This window comes from Mizuhopecten yessoensis, unplaced genomic scaffold (genome assembly GCF_002113885.1).
Source record: "Mizuhopecten yessoensis strain PY_sf001 unplaced genomic scaffold, ASM211388v2 scaffold7521, whole genome shotgun sequence".
Taxonomy (NCBI): Eukaryota; Metazoa; Mollusca; class Bivalvia; order Pectinida; family Pectinidae; genus Mizuhopecten; species Mizuhopecten yessoensis.
In genome coordinates, this window is record NW_018407089.1 from 553,150 (window position 1) to 572,256 (window position 19,107).

The 19,107-nt window shown below is 34.3% G+C and overlaps 1 protein-coding gene across 2 annotated transcripts; it reads left to right on the forward strand.

Annotated features, from left to right (window-relative positions):
• The first annotated feature begins 1,558 nt into the window (after positions 1–1,558).
• Positions 1,559–16,025, forward strand: LOC110453841 (heat shock 70 kDa protein 12A-like). 2 transcript variants are annotated; one of them, XM_021503014.1, is made up of 5 exons: positions 1,559–1,718; positions 7,222–7,531; positions 12,244–12,459; positions 12,636–12,795; positions 13,010–16,025. In XM_021503014.1, exons 2-5 carry the CDS (start codon positions 7,223–7,225, stop codon positions 14,074–14,076), a joined length of 1,752 nt encoding a protein of 583 aa, XP_021358689.1. In that variant the 5' UTR covers positions 1,559–1,718; position 7,222; the 3' UTR covers positions 14,077–16,025. The 2 variants fall into 2 exon arrangements, with proteins under 2 accessions (XP_021358689.1, XP_021358688.1); XM_021503013.1 differs by lacking the exon at positions 1,559–1,718 and adding an exon at positions 4,027–4,058.
• Positions 16,026–19,107: the final 3,082 nt, after the last annotated feature.

Below are 19,107 nucleotides of genomic sequence, written 5' to 3' on the forward strand. Positions count from 1 at the left end.
ATCTTTACCCATAAACACATTGATCACGTCATGACGCTATACAATACCCAATCTTAACGAAAAGACATGACAATGATAACCTACCTGCAAAAAAACGATATAAGACGTACTGTGCATACATATAGTTTGACCAATGTAAAAACACCACATTTTGAACAAATTATTGCATAATGTTATTCATGGTCTGAATGTGGTGATTTTTACATCGAACAAACTAGCAATGAACTCATAACATACATGACTGTACACAGTCAAACTAAAACAGAGTAGTGTTTATTATGTAGTGTTTCCTTAGGCGGGAGGGTGGATAGCTAAGCCAGTCTCGTATATTGATATTTGAATAGGTATGTACAGTGTCAGTTAATCTAGGCTCTTGTAATTACTGGTCAAATTGGGCCTTTTAACAAGTCAGTAATAGTTGTACGGGGAATTACCATTGAAACGTCCCAAGATGATAATGTATTTCCGCAGTTTTGCTTAATTTCTTTAACTCGTTTTGTTTAGTTTATTTTTCTCAGTGAGTATATTTTATTACCATTTCTATTTGTGTTATATTCCATATTTCTACAGGCTTAACACCTCGGCTAAATGATTTTTGTTTGTTTTGTTTATAATTGCTGTCAAACCACACTATAAACTATAAAATATAGTTGGTGAACCTAAACTCTGGTGTTGTTTTGGGTTTTATGTTAAAAACTTGTACAGTTTGTACAGCCTACTACGCTTCACTCACCCTCTTCACACGGACATTTCATTTTTATTGATTTGTATTGTCTTGTCCTATCACAACAACAAATAACAATTGTATTACAACTCAGGTGACTGTTAAGGCCTATCGGCGTTTTGTTTACAGTTGCTACGATTGAGCATAAAGTCTATTTTTGTGGTGAAATAATTAAATAAACAACCATCCATAGCCGCACTTAGGCAATTGTCCGTTTTTGTAAAACCGGTCGATCCGACGGTCGTGGGTACACTGGTACATTACCTGGTGAGCGCGAATCGAGTAGGTCCCAGGCATGTAAACACCTCGGATTGTGCACCTATATTTACTTAGATTACATGCGTATAATATTATAGTATCATTATAGAATTACACAAGGAGTTACACCTACATATGTCTTTAAATGACCATAGCTGTCAACAGGACGGTTAACACGATGAAATCAAATTAAAATTAATGAAGCACAGCCTTTGTTTGAGTCATAATTGAAATGTGTTACTCAATTGAAACAAAAATGTAGACTACATGCTTAAGATATACTTTATATCAACGTATTCCTGTCACGTATTATTTTGGCTTTCGGTTTGTTTGTCACTACGTAGAACTTAAAATACATAAATCAAGCTTTCAAACGTTTGTGGTCAAAATTGTTCAAAGACGTTGTTAAGGCCGTATTAAGCAGATATCTTTCTTGTCACTTTGTCAAAATCATATTCAAAGTCGATGGGATTCATCAAAACACTTCAAAAGAATGCCATTGTACAATAAACAGTAAAGTTACTTTCGTTTTGTTAGCTATGATTGTTGTTTATTTATAGACTTCTTCCGCTCTGATTACATCAACCGGTTATTCTTTTGTTAGGAACAGAGCGACACGTGAAAACCAGCATATTGTGAGGTATCCATTTGTACAGTGTATACACCAGTGTATAGTGATGTTTGGACGACCGGTACAAATCGCAAAGGATTAACAAAAGTCCAGAACAAAGTCAAGGTAAGATTTGAACAAGACAAGGAGATTAATTCACTATCTGTTCAAGCTATGTAAGACAAATTGAAAATCAGCATTGAGGAAGTAAACTAGCACAGCGATTTACCTTGCGTGTAACCTTATCGTTTAATGTGTAAATTACTGCGTAGCCGGAGTATGTCAAATTTGTGTTTCTGTTTATTTATGTGAAGGTTGATGTCTGTTATATATTATATGTTCATTAGTGTGTGTATTTATGTCTGTTATATGTGTATGGTTTATGTCTGTTATATGTATCTGTCCATTTGTGTATATGTATATGTCTGTTGAAAATGTCTGTCGATTTGTGTGCAGGTTTATGTCTGTTATTTCAGGATTAACTTGAATATATTTTTCATGTTATGGAGCTATAACACAAATAAAACGGAGTGTACTCTAGCGGTTTATGATGAGAGTACACTCCGTTTTTTTGTATGTCTGTTATATGTATCTGTCTATTTGTGTGTAGGTTTATGTCTATTATATGTGGCTGTCCATTTGTGTAGAGGTTTATGTCTGTTATATGTATCTGTCTATTTGTGTGCAGGTTTATGTATGTTATATGTGTCTATCCATTTGTGTGTGTAGGTTTATGTTTGTTATATGTGTCTGTCCATTTGTGTGCAGGTGTTTGTCTGTTATATGTGTCTGTCAATGTTTTTGTAGGTTTATGTATGTTATACGTATCGGTCCATGTGTGTGTAAGGTTATTTATGTTGTATGTGTCTGTCCATTTGTTTTAAGGTCTCAGTATGTTATATTTCTGTCTATTTGTATGTATGTTTATGTATGTTATATGTGTGTGTCCATTTGTGTGTAGGCTGATGTCTGTTAAGTATGTATCTGTCAATGTGTGTGTAGGTTTATATATGTTAAATGTGTCGTTCCATATGTGTGTAGGTTTATGTTTATTATATGAGTGTGACAATTTGTGTGCAGGTTTATGTATGTTATATAGTGGTGGATGTCATGCGGATCTATATCTTAAGGTTTATTTGATACGGCGGTTCATTAACTGCCCAATATATAATCACTTCTTTTAGCGCCAAATTTACCAATAAACAAATTGACCACGTCATGAATTGACCATATACTCAGTCTCAACGAAAATACATGACAATTATCACTTACCTTATAACCATTGTAGTGTATAAGGTTGATTTGTACATTTTAGTTATATCAATGGGGTATCTACCGTTAACATAATCTTCACCATTATTTAAGCATTTATCATACTGTATAAATGTACAGACGAAACTACTGGACATATTTACATCAAGTGTCATATCTTTCCGCATATAACCCGATATTGCCCGTTCCTTCGATACCGGCCAATCCGACGAACGCTTGTTACACCGCCGCCTTTACATAAATTCGAATCCAGCGTCGCGTCCGCCTAGCATTAAATACCTCGGATCTTCTTATACACATGTATCAACTGTACAGATAAGATTGCCTCCATGTGTGTTTTGTATGCGTGTTTGATCCCAAATATCGGTGCAGCAGGTTTATGTTGGTCGCTTTTTTGTTCCCAAGTAGTGGGCACAAATGCAAATCACAAATTTTGCAAAGGGGTATAGCATATGTCGCCTTTTTACGATACATACAGCGGGTAACGGCAGCAGAATTATTTTATCTATCCCAGACATGCAGGGGTGCCCGTCATAATGGAATTGCACAAGGAGTCAAATACACCTGTAAACCGTATACTTCACACACATGGATGTATGTCTTCATCTTGTCGTAGTTGTTAATAGGACGCTTAAATAAATGAGGATAACGTAAAACCAACGAAATACAGCCCTTGTTTGAGTCATAATTGAAATGTGTTATTCAATTGAACAAATGTTGAATATGTGCTTAACATATACATTTTTTACTTATTCCTGTCACGTTTTACTTTCGCTTTCGGTTTGTTTGTCAATTCGTAAAAGAATAAATACATAAATCAAGCTTGCAAAAAAGGCTCAAAATAAATCAAAACAAGACGACCTGAATACGTCGTTTTGGCCGTGTTTTACCACATTTTTCTTGCCAGGTCGTCAAAATCCGATTCGAAGTCGATGTGATTTATCAAAAGAAGTATGCCATGATACAATAAACAGTAATGCTACTTTTGTTCTGTTTGCTATGAATCTGGTGTATTTATAGACCTCTTCCGCTTTGATAACATAATGCAATTGTTTTGTTAGTAACATAGCGTCACCTATCATCTCGCACATTGTGAGATATATATGTGTACAGTATATACAACAGTGTATAATAATGTTTGGAACAAGGATACATATCTTCAATGATTCATAAAAAGTCCAGAACAAAGTCAAGGTAAGATTTGAACAAGACAAGGAGAATAATTCACTGTCTGTTCAAGCAATGTAGGAGTTATCAAACATCCGTAATTACAGCGACTTACGTGTAAATTTATCATTAATTAAGTGTGTAAAAAATGAGGAGCCGGGGTATGTCTGTTATGTGTCTGTTATTTTGTGTGTATGTTTTCGACTGTTATATGTGATAGGTTTGTGTATGTTTTATGCGTTTCTCCAAGTTTGTGTCGTTTTATGTCTGTTGTACTGTATGTCCATTTGTGTGTTTTGTTTTTGCTATTACATGTATCTGTCCATTTGTGTGTAGGTTTGTTTCTGTTATATATGTATGTCCATTTGTGTGTTTTGTTTTTAATGTTATATGTGCCCATTTTTGTTCTGGTTAATGTCTGTTCTATGGGTCTGTCCATTTGTGCGTAGGTTTGTGTCTGTTATATGTGTCTGTACATTTGCGTGTAGGTTTATATCTGTCCAAGTGTCTGTCCATTTTAGTTTGGGTTTATGTAACTCTGTTTTATGTCTGTCTATTTGTTTGTAGTTTTATGTCTGTATAGTGTCTGTCCATTTGTGTGTAGGTTTATGTATGGTATATGTGTCTGTCCATTTGTGTGTAGGTTTATGTATGGTATATGTGTCTGTCCATTTGTGTGTAGGTTTATGTATGTTATATGTGTCTGTACATTTGCGTGTAGGTTTATATCTGTCCAAGTGTCTGTCAATTTTAGTTTGGGTTTATGTAACTCTGTTTTATGTCTGTCTATTTGTTTGTAGTTTTATGTCTGTATAGTGTCTGTCCATTTGTGTGTAGGTTTATGTATGGTATATGTGTCTGTCCATTTGTGTGTAGGTTTATGTATGGTATATGTGTCTGTCCATTTGTGTGTAGGTTTATGTATGTTATATGTGTCTGTACATTTGCGTGTAGGTTTATATCTGTCCAAGTGTCTGTCAATTTTAGTTTGGGTTTATGTAACTCTGTTTTATGTCTGTCTATTTGTTTGTAGTTTTATGTCTGTATAGTGTCTGTCCATTTGTGTGTAGGTTTATGTATGGTATATGTGTCTGTCCATTTGTGTGTAGGTTTATGTATGGTATATGTGTCTGTCCATTTGTGTGTAGGTTTATGTATGTTATATGTGTCTGTACATTTGCGTGTAGGTTTATATCTGTCCAAGTGTCTGTCAATTTTAGTTTGGGTTTATGTAACTCTGTTTTATGTCTGTCTATTTGTTTGTAGTTTTATGTCTGTATAGTGTCTGTCCATTTGTGTGTAGGTTTATGTATGGTATATGTGTCTGTCCATTTGTGTGTAGGTTTATGTATGTTATATGTGTTTATCCATTTGTGTGTAGATTTATGTATGTTATATGTGTCTGTCCATTTGTGTGCAGGTTTAGGTCTGTTATATATATATGTCCATTTGTGTGTAGGTTTATGTCTGTTATATGTATCTGTCACTTTGTGTGTAGGTTTATGTCTGTTATATGTATCTGTCACTTTGTGTGTAGGTTTATGTCTGTTATATGTATCTGTCTATTTGTGTGTAGGTTTACGTCTATTATATGCGTGTCCTTTTGTGTGTAGGTTTTGACTGTTAGATGTGTCTGTCCATTTGTGTGTAGATTTATGTATGTTATATGTATCTGTCCATTTCTGTGTTGGTGTATGTTTGTTATATGCGTCTGTCCATTTGTGTGTATCTGCTATATATCACATTAAGACAATAACAGTATACGCTGTGTCTAGTACATACAAAACGACACGCATACATTATACAGATAGAGGCACGGCCTTAAATTAATTTGGTTGTTAATAGGATATCGAACCCTAGAAAGTTAAACATACCTATCAATCGTTTTGCCAGGGTTGGTCTGAGATCATTTAATATATACGTCGTGCAGGTTTCTGTTTGTGTTTTAGGAGCGGAGGTCACGCGGATATGTATCGTATTGTTTATTTGATAGGGCGATTCCTTAACTTCCCCTCTGTATAATTTCTACTCTTTTAGTGTCAAATTTACCCATAAGCACATTTATCACATCATGAAACTACCAGATACTAAGTCTTAACGAAATTGCACGACAATCATCACCTACTTATAACCAGTGCAGTGTATACTGTTGATTTGTACATTTTAGTTATATCAATGAGTTATCTACTTTTAAGATGATCGGCACAAAATACCTAATCATTTATCAAACTGTAGAAATGTACAGACGATCCTACATAACTGTGTAAGTGGGTATATCACAGCAAGGCACTAAGAAACGATAGGTGATTAGAAGTAGAGAGAAATATAAATATACAAAATATTGCAAAAAGATGCAGCATATTTATTTGTTTTACTTATATAAGGTTGATTCCAATCTCGGTGATGAACGGTTTGAACAAATGTTGTAGATACTAATGTTTTCCCATATCATTTGGGATGAATGTTAAAATTGATAAAAGCTGTTTTATGGTTGTTTCAATATATCTATTTGTCTATATATTTACATTAAAATATAAATAATAAAAAAATATATCTTTATAGACAAACATTTTCAAATCAGTAGCCTGTTGTCTGTTAACTATTAATGTAGCTACATACATTTGTACAAAGTCTGAAGCCAACCACTTTGACCACTCTTGAGAAATCGAAAATATCTCAGTCAATCAGGGGCCCTGAAGGCCATCTTATTTTTTTTGTATCAGTTCGAAACATAGTAACTCTTCGGCGGAGCAACATACGGAACACACGTCAATTAGCTCAGTAGTTCTGAAGAAGTCGAAACATTAATTGTAACCGCATAACGACATATGACAACATATATTTCAATTTTAAAATAGGGAGACATACTATCTATGTTATCCAAACATTGGTATTTACCGGGAATTTTGCATAAACGATTTTAAACTAAACAATTATTTTGCAAATATAAACAGTATGCAATACGTCGGAGAATGTCTAAAAAAAACGTTCTTTTCATGAAAACATTGATTTTTTTTAAAATAGAGAAACAGTTATTGCAAATATGAACCTTTTAAATATTGTGGGTTTAGGGGGCAAACCGTGCCAACCACACATGGTCTTTTGCAATCTGTTTTGTTATTTTACGAGCTGGAAGATCCCTGCATGATATAATAGGTGACATGACTAATTAAACCGAATTCAATTTCAGTATGGAACTTAAGGACAGTTTCCTGTTGGTTGCCGCCATTGATTTCGGAACTACATACAGTGGTTACGCCTACTCCACTCGACATGATTTCGAAACCGATCCCTTGATTATAAATTTAATGACATGGAATGCGGGATCTGGGGGACTCGCGTCTCAAAAAACATCCACCTGTGTTCTATTTAAGCCAGATAAGATATTTCATTCCTTTGGGTATGCTGCTGAAGATTTTTATAATGACCTGGTACTGGATGATGACCAAAAAGGCTGGTATTTCTTTCGCCGCTTCAAAATGGATTTGTACAAAAAGCATGTAGGTTGTCCTTTTTAATCATTTCATCCGCAATCACAGTGTCCCCGTGAAATATATTTTCCACAGTAAACAAGTCTTTAACTTGTAACTATACAGTTTTAGGACCTACGTCTATTTTTTTTATTCCGTGTTGTGGTGTCAAGTTTTAAATTAAAACAACTTCTTCTACCTAACAAAGAGGCCTAATGTGATGTTATTTGGCTGTTGATATGATGGGATGAAGGGCTACTAAGTTTGTTTATATGGATGACCTTCGCGCATATCCAAGGTCACTTTGGTTAGATAGGTTTAAAACCTATAAGTGACTTCTTTTGAATAACAAAAAAGCCAGGCATGTTGAAATTTTGCTGATGATATGATGGGATGAAGGGCTACCAAGTTTGTTCAAATGAATGATTTACATGTACAAAGTCATCGGGTCAAATACATGTTTATGGGGAATCTATCAATTTTTTTCAATATAGAACGGGGCTGTCGTCAGGGGGACCCGATATCTTCATATATTTTCATTTTATGTGCTGAAATTCTATCAATAATTTTGAAAAATAATAAAAATATCAAAGGAGTACTTATCAGGGAAAAGGTTATCCTCTTATCACAATTTGCTGATGACACATCTGTTATTCTAGACGGTTCAAACAAGTCTTTAGATGAAACATTAAAAGCTCTTAACTACTTTGCTATTATTTCTGGACTAAAAATGAACTTCTCCAAGACCCAAGTAGTATGGATTGGCAGCAAAAAATACAGTGAAAACACTTTTATTACAAATTTTGACTTAAAATGGGGAAGTACACGCTTCACCCTATAAGGCATAGAATATGATGTAGACCTACACAGAATTATCAAACTGAATTTTGACAAAAATCTTGCAAAACTGAAGTCTTTAATATCTGTCTGGAACAAAATAATACTTACACCAATAGATAAAATAGTTGTTATCAAAACTCTAATAATATCTCAGTTCAATCATTTGTTTATATTGCTTCCCAATCCTGATGACTTACATATTAAACAGATTAACAATACATTGTACAATTTTCTATGGAATGGTAAACCAGATCAGGTAAAACGGAATATAATTATAAAAAAACTATGAAGAAGGGGGGCTTAAAATGATACATCTAAAATGGTTCATAACTCTTCTTAAAGCAACTTGGATCAGAAGTATATATAGTAAACTAGGAAATTGGGGTATTGTTGTGGAATCGTTATTTGATATACAGAAATTAGCAAATATTGAAATTGAGAAATTGAAAGAAATATCAAAAAATTGTAAAAATGTATTTTGGAAAGATGTTTTAGATGCCTGGTATAAAACTATCAATGCAAGCAAAATATACAAAACAAATATTAGTGAAAATCCAATATGGGTTAACAGTGAAATAAAAACAGATCGAAAAGTTATCTTCAATAATACATGGTACAAAAAGGGGGTTCATTTTATCCACAACATTATTAAAAAAGATAGATCTTTATACAGCTTAGAAGAATTTTGTGAAAAAATGAACATTCGTTCTAATTTTTTAAGTTATCAGAGTCTGAAAATGCTATAGGTAAGTTTATAAGGAAAAACCGCCAAGCTTTCGATTCAGAAAATAATATTATGCTACCAAGTATACCCATAAATCTCAAGTTAATCCTAAGATGTGAGAAAGGAGCTCGTGAAATGTATACCATATCAATAAAAAATGAAGTTTAACCCACCGCCCAAAATAAATGGAATCAAAATTTCAATATATACAAATATCCTTTCAATACCTGTACCAGTTCCAAACTACAATGGTTACGATTCAGAATAAATCATAGAATCCTAACCACAACCAAATTTTCATTTCAAATTGGTAAATTCGATAATAATATGTGCACTTTTTGTAAAACTCATCCAGAAACAATAACACATATATTATGGGATTGTGAAAAGGTATCTAATATGATAGAAAATATAAGAATTACTATTATTGCTAAAAATCTTGGTCTTCGATTTAAAAAAACAGGATTTATCTTTGGCAAGCAAATTAATAAATATACAAAGTTCAACATAGATAACTTGTTATTACTTACGGTAAAACAATACATAAATAAATCAAAATGCCTTGAAATAGAACTCAATTTGAATGGTCTAAAAAATCCTATCAAATTCGAATTAAAAGCTCACAAAATTATAATATCTTAAATAAACATTAAAAATAAAATACAGATTAACACACAAATACATCACTGGTTGCAAATTTAAAAATTTAATAAATTAAATTTAACATCTTTCTGACCTAGGTTTCCCCTGTCTTTGCTTTGTCCCACATGTCTTGTCCTTTGTCTTTTGTGTAGGTGTGTCCATGTGTGAATTCTTTATTGTCTCTGTATATAGGTACATGCTTGATAAATATTTATTCATAGTGAATTAATTAGCAACAAATCTTAAGCTTTTAGAGCTTAACCAACAATCATGTACCATATGTGTTGTATTATGTCATGTAAAAAAATTGAAAATGAATCAAAAAAAAATGTCTAAAACAATCGAACAACTTATTCTTAATATCCAAAAAAGGCCACAAAGGCTTATGATCTTTTGAAAATAACATGCTTGAATATACCTACAGAGTTTGTTCAAATGACTTACTTTGACTTATATTCAAGGTAACAGGGGTAAAATATGTTTTAAAACTTTACGACTTCTTCTGTATAACCAAAAGGCCAAGGATGTTTACATTTGATCATAGAACGATGGAATGAAGTGCTACCAAGTTTATTCAAATGGATTACCTTGACCCATGTTCTAGGTCACATGGGTCAAACCACCTCTTCTGAATAACCAATAGGCCTAGAGTGATGATATTTGGCCAGTAGCATACTTGTAGAAAGGGCTTTCACCTTTGTTCAAATGAATGACCGAAATTGCCAGTCTGATGATATTTGGTTAGTACTATGCCGGGATAAAGGGCTAACAAGTTTGTTCAAATGAATGACGTAGACATATACTCAAGGTCACATGGGACAAATATGTTTAAAACCCTTACACGACTTCTTCTAAATAACCAAAAGGCCTGGGATGTTGTTATTTGCCTTGTGACATGCTGAAGTGAAGTGCTACAAGTACCCTGTCTGTTCAAATGAATGATTTGGACTGATATTCAAGGTCAAAGGGGTCAATTGTCTTAAAAAAACATTCCAACCACTTCTGCTGAACAACTAAAATGTTCAGGCTGATGATGTTTGGCCTGTAACGTGCTGGGAAGAAGGGCCATCAAGTTTGTTCAAATGAATGACCTTGACTTATATTAAATGTCAAAAAGGCTTCAAATTGGCTAAGGTGATAACAGTTGTCAAGGCGCATATAGGAATGAAGGGCTACCAAGTTCTAATGTTCTAATGAATGACCTTTTTTTATTTGTTTGCATATTGATATTCAGCTGTGAAATATTTAAACAACCTCTCCTTAAATAAGCAAGATACATAGGTCCATGTTATTTCGCCAGGAACATTCTGTAACAAAAGGGCATTTAAAATATTTTAAATGAAAGACCTTGACTTACATTAATTGTGACTTGCAAGTAAATAGTGACTGTAAAAATCATCTTGAAGAATTTTTTGACGATTTTGGCGTTCTGTCAGTTCTTCCTACTGAAATTTCATTTATCTTAAACAAAAAATAGTTTAAAATCTTCTACCGTGTACACAAAGCGTCCAGGGGAATAAGTTTAACCAGTGCCATGGAAAGGGTTATGACAAAGACTTTAAAAAAAGGGTTGTAATCATATGTCAAAATCATGGGGAGCATGACGAAATCAAGATGCAAAGTAGGATTATTTGTTCTAATGAGCTCCATGATGGATCGCATGCAAAAATGTTGTTTATTACGAAGTTACATATGAAACCAATTTTTTTCGTCAAGCAAAACATATCATCCCTGCAGGTCTGGGATTGAGAATAAATAGATTTGCTGTCACCCACTGCACAATCGTAAGTGGCGACATATGTGAGAATCCAACCCATGCAACTGAAAAATCCCTGCTGAATTAGCGATATGTTTTTGTACCCTACCGTCTTATTTTTTGTTTCTTTGCTTAGTAATGACTCTCATTTGTAAATCGTTTTGCTGTTGGGGAAATGGACAAACCAGTCATTCAATGTAGTAGTTACGATTACCTGCTTTATGTTTGGCATTTTATTCGATCGCAACACCTGGTAAACCCGTTGTCAGTATGATGTGTCCGAGCGGAGTATTTTTGCCTTCCGTATGGTATTTCAGTGAGTTAGTAATGTGAAATTACATCATGTAAGGTTCCCGGACATGTGGGAATACATGAAAATGGAAAGGCAGATCGTGCCTCGAAAGCGGTTTTACTGCTACTACCTGTTGATTTTATAGATGTTAGTCCGTTAATAACAAATTTGGTGATCAAAGATCAAAGTGGCACAGTAATTGAATCATTGCGAAGACAAAAAAAAATAGATCTGTAAAACCCAAAATCGGTGAATAGTATCCAAGTTGTAGAGAAAACCGCCGAGATGAGGTGGTCTTTGCCCTCTCCGGTTGGTAATTCATACAATACCCATTTTGATCTATAAAAACGCGAGGGCTAATCTCACTGTGCAGCATGTCACGATCCATTTATAGTAAAGCACTTGTTATTAGATTACATTGTCCTTTAGCCAACACGAAAATGTCTTTCGTTTGTATGAAAAATATTTACAATATAAATATATTTCAGATCAACCGAGATCAGATGCTGAAAACATCAGATGGAAAGGAAATGTCTGCAGTCACGGTAATATCAGCTGTGATAGCCTACCTGAAGGGTCACTTGATGGACACGATAAAAAATCGTGCAGTCGATGTTCCGGAGTCAGAAATCAGATGGGTGGTGACTGTTCCCGCTATATGGACTGACCCGGCCAAACAGATGATGCGAGAGGCAGCCGAAAAGGTAAAAAATGTTTCTTATAGCGACACGTGTATATTAAACAAAGAAATATAAATATAAAACTAAAATTGTCGTAACGATATACTGCTTTTGTAAACACTACATCATTTACTAAATGTTGAATGGATGCTCCAGTGGTTTTGCTGAAATTTTGATATTCTTTTCCTGTATTTATTCAGGCTGGAATTGTGAGAAATCAGTTAATCCTAGCGTTAGAACCCGAGACTGCATCGATGCTTTGTAAACACCTTCCCGCAGTTCATCTTCTCTCAGGAGACCGCACAGACAAAGTTGAAACATTCCGATCAGGATCAAAGTACATGGTTTTCGATGCTGGGGGTAAGATATAGTTTAGATTAGAAAATGTTATTGGATGACATACTTCTTAACTCCTACTTAACCGAGTAGGGTGTAAAAAGTGACAAAATTCGATTTCAAGATTTCTCCATATACCTGCTTTGATATATGATTGTATAATATACCATTAATTTTCTTTCGAGTTTTTTATCTGTTTAAATCATAATAGTTTATATTTTGCTTGACTTATCCTTAGGTGGTACCATTGATATCACTGTACATGAAGTGCTGGAGGGAGGATTTCTAAAAGAAATTCATGCAGCTAATGGCGGCGACTGGGGAGGGACCAAGGTGGACGAAGCCTTAGAGGAATTACTGGAGAGTATTGTCGGCAAGGCTGCATTTGAACACTTCAGGGCTAATGATATACCGAGTGTCATAGACTTGCACAGGAATTTCGAGGTAAAAAAAAAGACGTATACAGGTAAGGATGTTGGAACGAAAACAACGTTAACTGTTCCTCATTCGCTACTTGAATCATTCACAGCGTACAATCCAGGAAAACCTATAGCTGACGCTATTGAAATTAATCACTGTTCAACAGACGTTGAATGGAAGCGGAACAAAGTGCGTCTTTCTCAAAAGAAAACACTATCTTTGTTTGAACAATCGTTAAAGCACATCACCGATCACATGTCCGATATCCTCAGTAAACCGGAGGTTAAGGATTGTGAGGCTATCCTGATGGTGGGTGGATACTCCGAATGTCCACTTCTCCAGGACGCCATCAGAACCGTCGCCGGAGACATCCGTCTGATCGTCCCTAGTGATGCGAGCCTGGCCGTACTGAAGGGAGCCGTGATCAACGGACACTGTCCTGATACAGTGTCAGAGCGGATATGTAAATACACATACGGGATACATACACGTTTTTCATTCAGGAAAGATGGGTATGATAAATATCGGATCGTTGATGAGGATGGGGAGATTCAATGTGAACATTGTTTCAGCATATTGACCAAAAAAGGATTGCCTGTAAAGATTGGAATATCTTCAATAACTAAATCATTTACAGTAGGATATTCAGGAGCTAAATATATTACGTTCATAATGTATGCTTCAACAGCTGAAAATCCTAAATATGTTACTGACGACAGTTGTCAGAAGATAGGAGAAATGACACTGCAAATGCCCGATACATCGTTAGGCGAATACAGAGGAGCAAACGTAACGATGTACTTCGGGGGCTCAGAGATTGAACTCACTGCTGTAGACATACACACTGGACGTAAAATCAGTGCTTGCGTTGACTTCCTTGGCTAAAACAATTTTCTTTGCAACTCGCACGGAAGGGTTTTATGTCATCTTAACAGTAGTAACCTATCATTTAACATAGTTATTTACTTGTTTGAAGATTCCAAAAGACGTACTATTGTTCTGATAGTATTTTTGTTATAACACAATCAAATCACGTATTATTTTTCTATCATATTGTCCTGATAGTATTTTGGTTATAACACAATCAAATCACGTACTATTTTTCTATCATATTGTCCTGATAGTATTTCATTTATAACACAATCAAATCGCGTACTATTTTTCTATCATATCGTCCTGATAGTATTTTAGTTATAACACAATCAAATCGCGTACTATTGTTCTTTCATATTGTCCTGGTAGTATTTTGGTTATAGCACAACCAAATCATTTAACATATGAAGTGACAGGCAAACATGGACCTTCGTTTGGCTTGTTTTGGGAAAATGTAATTATGTATATAGTTATGCATATAGTAAAATCATCATGATTCCAATATTTGATTTGTACGTTGATCTCTTTTCAGTATGATTATTTGAATTAGCTTTGTTAATTGATGTCGTTATAAAAAAGTTAAGGTAAAATGAACCACTTTATCATCTGTAATCGCTAAGAGCTTTTCTGGAGAGCTGTTTAATCAACCTTGAGTATCAAAAAGACATTTTCCAATGGTAACGGTTGCATAATATTTTTTAAACATTCAATTTCTTTGTAGGGTGTTGTTGTTTGATGTTAATATGTTGGTCCTTACTTTAAGGACATGCTATTATTTCAGCTACATTATCATAGCAAATGTCGTCTATAAAGCACAAGACTTATGCCGTTCTGTATCATTTTCGTAATTATATATTATTAGAGTTCGAACTATAGCTTTGTTGACGCTATGATATTCTCTTGATTATTGAAGATGAATCAATGAAACAGATTATGTATATTCAAGGTGAATCAATGAAACAGATTATGTATATTCAAGATGAATCAATGAAACAGATTATGTATATCGAAGATGAATCAATGAAAACGGATTTTGTATATTGAAGATGAATCAATGAAACGGATTTTGTATATTGAAGATGAATCAATGAAACGGATTTTGTATATTGAAGATGAATCAATGAAACGGATTTTGTATATTGAAGATGAATCAATGAAACGGATTTTGTATATTGAAGATGAATCAATGAAACGGATTTTGTATATTGAAGATGAATCAATGAAACGGATTTTGTATATTGAAGATGAATCAATGAAACGGATTTTGTATATTGAAGATGAATCAATAAAACGGATTAAGTAAGACTTATTCCCCTGGTAAAGACATCATTCTCTCCTTTTGATGCTGTGCATTCACAATTTCTTGGTAATCATAGACATTGATATCAAATAGATATAGAACATTTGCCTAGAAAAGGTCTCAAACAATATTTTATGATGATGAAAATGACAAATGTAATCCTTCCTTACCTTTGGGATAAGACAGAAAAATCTCAGCCCTAGGGGTAAGATTCTTAAAAGTCTAGCTCAAATCTTTAATGAGGGCTAGCTAGACTTTTAAGAAACTTACCCCAAGGATTGAGATTTTTCTGTCCTATTCCTAAAGCGGGAAATTATTTTTTTCCCTCGTGAATAAAAAGAGTTTGTTTTTATAAAATGCAAACGTTGATTTCATATTTTCCATCAAATCGAAATTATCTTTCGTAATCTGCTATTTTGACGTGACGTTATACATTTTTTTATGGCAGGGGAATCCCGGTGTTTTTGCCCTAGGGTAACAAAGAAATATCTGTTCTTGACCAGAAGTATCGATATCTTAGTCTAATAAGGGAGAAAATAACTTATGTTTAACAATATTTCAAGAGAAAACTATCAGGCTTATAAGTAGTATTACGTTATGTTAGCAAACAGCTGTAGACGCCATGATGTTTATTGAATGCTTTTAATAAACTTAGAAATTTGATCAAGCATCAAACTTTTTCTATTTTCCTTCTCTGCAAAACATTTCAGAAATAAGGTCTCTAGTATAATTGTTAATAAATCATTTCGTCATTATAGAAGGCCAATATCGGAAAACAATTGCTTGATTGGGGTAACGCTTAGGTCATTTGAAGGTAAGTGCCGGGAAAGACGACACTCCTGAAGGAAAGAGGAGAATGAAATAAGGATTCCAACGTCCTCCGAAGAGAGATTCAAAAGGAAATCCCCGATTCTGAAACGATCTTTAAGTTGAAAGTTTAAATGGCAAGTGTTTTACCGTGCTTCAATTATCGTTAGATACTTATGAATCAATATGATTGTGTTAAAAGGCCAATACAGATGGAATTCTTGGACTCTCATACGGAATTATCACTGAAAGAGATTGACATGTATGTCGTATATATCACAAATATCATATCGACACTAAGCAGATAGAGACCACGGGATGTAGGAAGTAATCGATACCGAAGAAATCCATTGCAAGTGAAAGATGCCGCTAATACTGATTAATCATGGTAAAATACAAATTTAAAGAAAGTCATGTTTAAACTTGTTTATTTGTTACAGATCGATAGACTTTTATTTCACAGTTCCAGTGCAAAGGCAGTGTTCTTAGAAAGTTGAATTTCGTATCAAATCAATCACAGTATACAGGATGCAAACGTGCATGAATGTCCCCTAGAACTACTATAGTTTCTTTGTTTCTCGTTAATTATACCCGTAAGTATTTGGAAAACAGTTTTGATTACCCACTATTGCGTAACTTTTTTAATGTTATAATATTTTTCATTCTTTGAATAATGATATCATGGCATACGTTTACTTGTTCGGAAACAGGAATAATGCATTTTCAATGGAAAGCATAGTATGAATATTATGCCAAACAGAAGTTCCCAAACTCGCGATTGTCGGTCATCATGTTCATTTTACTCTCATGAGCTAATTTTATAAAGAAAACATTCTGTAAACTTTGTGTCTCTATACGATTTGAAAATTAGTAAAATAGAGATAAAGGTGATGACCAAACAATCATTCGTTGGGGAACCTCTTTATGATCAGTAACACAACATCCGAGGGTTATGCTGTAAAGACATCGAGACTCATGAACTCACATTCATGGGTGTTGAGCTCGATCACTTCATTGAATGGTGATGCGACATAGGATCAAAATCACTGGACTTGCGAAAAATAACAACCACACGATAACTTAACAACAGTTACCACGTAGACATCAAAACAAAACAAAGAAACAATGAAAACCAGTGTCCTAAAAAGGTGTACCGAAAAGAGTAGACTTTCTTTTACCAAATCTGACACCGTTAAATACACAAAAGTATATAGGTCAGCAAGCTGTAACTAAAAAATAAAGCAACAAGCGAAAATAAAGTATGAGCAGGCACTATAGTTGCTCTTGCATGTCACATTGGGAAATGAACCAAAGTAATATATTAGTTAAATTAAACTGTTAAAACATGTATAAAATACACTTCAAGTATTGATAACTGAATGCACTTAACGTATGCCGTACGGTAAGTAAGTAGACCAATCTACCTCACTAGCGTTATATCCTGAATAAATACAACTTTGTTCTGAACTTGAATATACATAGATGTTTAACTATTTAAAAGAAAGAAAGAAAATAATCGATATTATAACTTTTAATGACTTCACGTTCTTTGTCTATTAACGCACCAAACCATTATTACTAACCACACCTGTTATTTGAGCTTTATGAAAATCATTTTTCAGTACAATTTAACACCATGCCTTGTCTCGAAATCGGAAAAGGCATTGTTGATTTTATGTCGTGTACACCTTCTATAATCCCATATAAATGGTCTGTATTGATCGTGATATGCGTTCTGAATAACGTCGACAGTATGATACTTGAATCAACCTCTTTCAGTGATAGATCTAGTGCTATACACGTTAGAGGTGTATAAGCACTTGGTAATACCGAGAACAGGTACTGTATAGTTCGAATTATTCGCGGGGAATTTATTTATGCCATATTCGTCATCTTAGACTGCGCGATATTAAATACTCTGCGAACATTTCTATAGTCTTTTTCAGTCGCTGTTGTTATATATTCGAACACGAAAATGTTAACAAATTGTTTGTTAACCTGTTTAGTCTGCATGCCAAAACACAGTCGACCACCCGACCTTAAATGACCAAAGCAGTTGCAAGCACGTTAAACTTTAAACAAACGAACACAGTCGACATTGTTTCAGCCAGCCGTCCAGGCTGTGATAGAATCGATACCATTTTGAAATATTTGTCAAGACAAAATGTTTTGACACACTTAGGATAGCCAAATAGAATTGTAGGGAAATATGTACGATGGCAAGGCGAAGTGTTGCGTAGCAACTGGGGACTTTGAATCAGTTAAAGTTTAAGGTCACATTGAGTTCAAAGGTCAAATGAATTGTCCGGATCATAAATTCTTAATCGTTAATATAGAGCTTAATGAAGGTTCAGTGATAAATGTAGGATGGGAAGGCGGTGTTGAATACCACTTTCGGCTCTGTACACCCAAGTGCAATGCCTCATTAAATTGAAACATGATTATTCCGAGCTAAACTTTGTATCGTAAAAGGCTACTAAATGTAGCATTGAGGTCGTTCACTATACACGGTTATGTAATGTAAATGCTCTGAATGGTGCTAAGATAACGTCAAGATATGTGTTAAGTCATATGATAATATTGACCTCTGATCTTTCACGTTAATTTCAAGTGAAAGCAACATATAGGAAAATTGATTACATAAAATATTCAGATGTCATTTGTTAGTGTAGCTTTTAATTTACGCAGTATAGTGTTAAAAATTATGTTACCTTATTTGTTAAGCTCCTTGAAGGGAAACATAAGACAGGTCCTACTGTATGTCACGGTATATATTACTGTAAGGATCTCTGTCCCACTTAGTTGTGGCTTTACCTACATACAGTAATCTCCCTGAATTTCTGTTAGGATACAAACTGTAGCAAAGTTGGGTATAACACTTCCGTTGACTACGTATCACAGTCGGTTAGTGAGACGGTATAAGTACCTGATGTTCT